This window comes from Stegastes partitus, unplaced genomic scaffold, assembly GCF_000690725.1.
Source record: "Stegastes partitus isolate 25-593 unplaced genomic scaffold, Stegastes_partitus-1.0.2 Scaffold188, whole genome shotgun sequence".
NCBI classification, from domain to species: domain Eukaryota; kingdom Metazoa; phylum Chordata; class Actinopteri; family Pomacentridae; genus Stegastes; species Stegastes partitus.
This window is the reverse complement of record NW_007577919.1, coordinates 570,573-574,422: the sequence shown is the minus strand read 5'-3', so window position 1 is coordinate 574,422 and position 3,850 is coordinate 570,573. Positions and strand designations below refer to the sequence as shown.

The 3,850-nt window shown below is 48.5% G+C and overlaps 1 protein-coding gene across 1 annotated transcript in view; it reads right to left on the bottom strand.

Annotated features, from left to right (window-relative positions):
* Nucleotides 1-818, bottom strand: part of znrf1 (zinc and ring finger 1) — a 56,422-nt gene extending 55,604 nt beyond the window's left edge. Inside the window, exon 1 of the mRNA XM_008280248.1 lies at nucleotides 38-818. Coding sequence (XP_008278470.1) covers nucleotides 38-431 — 394 coding nt within the window. The 5' untranslated portion in view covers nucleotides 432-818. The remainder of the gene's footprint in view (nucleotides 1-37) is intronic.
* Between the last annotated feature and the right edge of the window lie 3,032 nt (nucleotides 819-3,850).

Genomic DNA, 3,850 nt, shown 5'->3' with positions numbered 1-3,850 from the left:
GTGTGTGTGTGTGTGTGTGTGTGTGTGTGCGTCTCACCGCTGTGCGCGCTGAACCAGCGGGGTGCTATGTGCAGGGGCAGAGTGTCAGCCAGCGACCCCCGGGACCCCAGATACAGAACCCCGTCCGTGTGGTGGCCTCCGCCCCCCGGGTCCTGGTAGCCGGTGCCGTGGGGGGCCGCGGTGGTGCCCCCGGACCCCCCTCCGGCTCGGTCCGAGTCCGTCCCCCGGGGGGTGTAGAAGCCGAAGGGCACGGCGGGGCTGTGCTCGATGCCCATCCCGGCCACGGAGCTCACCGAGCGGCTCCGCAGGCCCATGGTGCCGCTGGGCCGGTAGTGGCCGAAGTGGGCCGACGGAGGCACCGCGCTGTCATCCGTGGACACGCCGGGAAACGCTCCCCGGGGCCGGCCCGCCGTGCTCTGCTTGCCCCCCATCCAAAGCGGGTTCGGTGGGGGTTCTGGTGATCCGGAGGGGTTCGGCTCGGAGCAGCTGTCGCCCCCCTCCCTGCCTGTCTGTCTGTCTGTCCGTGTGTCGGAGGCTCGTCAGCTCTCTGCAGACGCAACAGCCCGGTTCCCCGCCGAGCGGAGCATGAGCAGCCCGCCGTCCGATGAGCTGAGCCGCGGGCTGCACCGGCCGAACGAGCCCAGATCCGGCTGGACGACCAGATGCGCAGCGCGGCCGTTAACGCGGCGGCCCGGACTCAGCGGCGCCGCAGTGCTGCTCCGCCGCTCCGCCTCATCTGATCGCAGACATCGTGACAACTGTTGCTGTCTGTCCGCGAACAGACGCTCCGCTTCCGGCTCCGACCAAAGCAAACTGGGACGTCCGTCCGTCCGTCGGTCCGTCCGCCCGTCCGTCGGTCCGTCCGCCGCTGCTCCGCTGCTGCTCTCCCCGGAGGTGGCGCTGAGTGAAGCCGCTCCCTGCGCTCTGCTCGGCGCTGCGCTCCGCCGCTGCCGCCGCCGCTGCTCCAGACAATGGAGGCGCTCAGTGCGCAGACTCGGCGGCGGACAGACGCTGTAATTCCTCCACATGGGATTGGCCTGAATCCTCCTGCAGCAGCTGATGGAGGCTCCAGGTAGCTCAGGTGAGTCCGAGGTGGAGCTCACAGGTTTAACCCAGAATTCACAGACATCAGCTGTGAAATGGAGCTTCAGCCTGAAGAGGCTCAACTGTTGTGTTTGTGCCTTAAATCAATGAGATCAGATGATTTGTTCAGCCAGTGACCGTCAGTGTGACTGAGCTCAGCTGCTTCCAGGTGAGTCTGGTTTGGGTTCTGTAGGTTTTTAACAATAATGTAAAATCAATAATCAAAACTCTTTTAGCTTCAGATCTACAAAAGTCTACAAACTGACATGTTTACTGAACACGAACACTGAGATCCATCAGTTTGATCAGTCAGCAGCAGGTCAGTTTTCCAGGTCGAGGCCTTGTTTCATGATTCAGGATCACAATTATTTGGAGTTATTGTTAGCAGGGCTGCAGTTATTGATCATTTACTGATTGATCGATCACTTCAAGTTTGGAAAGCAGTTTTAAACAAAAAGACTGAATCAGGTTCATGTCTTCAGAAGTCTCTGATTAATCAGCTGATGAACTCTCATCCAGCTGATTTGGTTGAGGAGCAGAGTTCACCTTCATCAATCTCTTAATTGACACCCGATTCACCTGCAGGCTCCTCTGATTACCCACAATCCTCCTGTGATTACCCACAATGCCCCTCTGACTACCCACAGTCCTCCAGTGCAGGCCTCCGTCAGACCGTCCAGCAGCTTTTAGCACCAGATGCTAAATTATTGGGATTACTGCCTCTAATCCTGTGTGTGTCTGTGTGAGTGTGTGTGTGTGTAATTAGGTTGGTTTCATTGTGTTTGGCTCTTTGTGTCTGCACGGTAACACAAACACACACAGACGGTAACACAAACACACACAGACAGTAACACAAACACACAGACAGTAACACAGACCCACACTGCTGCCTCATAAGGTAAACTATGGTGACTGGAGATGTTGATCCGTCTGATGGAGACACAACGACTATAAAAGGTGCTGCTCAGCTCCACACACACANAAGCCATTTTACATCACTTTGTAGCTATTTTGCATCTTTTCATAGATACTTTGCGTCTTTATGTAGCTTTGTTTCGGGTTTATGTAGATTTTTTTGTCTTTATGTAGCCGTTTTGCATCTCTTTGTAGCTATTGTGCATCTCTTCACAGCTACATTGCATCTTTTCATAAATAACCCGCAACTTGTCACTATTTTGCATCCCTTTACACTGTTCTGTGTCTCTTTGAAGCCATTTTTTCATTTCTTCGTAGCTATTTTTCATCTTTTAATAGATATTTTGCATCTTTATGTAGCTGTTTTGCATGTTTATGTAGCTATTTTGTGTCTCTAGCCATTTTGCATCTCTTTCATGCCATTTACATCACCTTGTAGCCATTTTGCATCTCTTTCATGCCATTTACATCACCTTGTAGCTATTTTACATCTCTTCATAGATGTTTTGCTTATCACTGTAGCTATTTTGTGTCCCTTTGAAGCCATTTTACATCACTTTGTAGCTTTTTTGCATCTCGTTGGAGCCATTTTGCATCCTATTTATAGTTGTTTTGCATCGTTTTGTATTTACTTTGCATCTCTTTACAGCTATTCTAAATCATTCTGTAGCCATTTTTGTAGTTCTTCGTGGCTATCTTGCAAGTCTTTGTGGTCGTTTTTGGTCATTTTGCATCCTTTAGTCGCTATGTTGTGTCTCCTCTGAGCTATTTTGCATCTTTCTGTCACCATTTTTGTTGCTTTGTAACTGTTTTGCACCTCTTAGTCGTTATTCTGTCTCTTTTTGTCACAGTTTTTGGAGTTTTGTGTCTCTATGTGGTCGTTTGTGTCTCTTATGTGGCATCAAAACGTGCCGTCCCGGTGAACGGTGCAGAAAACATGCCGTCGATGCTGCTGCAGTCCTACTCTGGATCAAACGAGGTGATTTAGTCGTGAACACTGTGTTGCCTTCGGTCTGACATCTGCACCTTCCTCCAGCTTCCCTTCGCCTCCTCAGCTTCTTCCTCCTGCCTCGTTTTCTGCCGCTGATGTAAAAGCCCGTCAGAGTTCTGACGCCGTGGAGGTAAAAACAGGCGAGAGGTTGTCGTGGGACTCGGTGGTCCCGCTGAGCCGGTCAGAGCTTCATAATGAGAGTCTGGGGACGGACTGCTGTGTGTTTATGATGTTCCTCGATGACTTTACTGCTGAGAATAAACAGCTGCATGAATCCAGCTGTGGGTGTTTGGTTAGAATCTAGCTTGGCTGAACAAGGTTGAATTACGAAAGCACAAAAATATGACATTTACTCCTGATGATTGGATTAAATTTGTATTAATTTTGCACAGTTAACATAAAATACACTCTAAAAAATTCACTTTTTCACGTTTTTTAACTGTGATTTTTTTTTCTTAGTAATTTACTGAATCTCCTTGTTTTTCTTGAATTACAGATAATAACCAGTAACATCACCGCAAAATATATTTACATGTGAGCCATAAAGAAATAAACAAAAACAAACCAGAACTGTAAATAACATCCAGTTTTTTTTTATGTATTTTTTGGGAGGTTTCCAGTTTATTTCAGATTCATAATCTTGTGGACTTGATTTTAAGTTTTTAGGTATTTATTTTATGTTGAGCTTATTTTTTGTTTTAGGTTTTTGTGTGTAAAGGAATGCAGCCCAACAGTCTGAACAACGGTTTCCATCCACGTGTAAAGTCCACGTTTATCATGTCAGTCCTGAGTTTAAATGACTTCTAGAACTCTGGATTTTCTGTGATGGAATCAGTGAAACAATCACTAAAAACAATCATG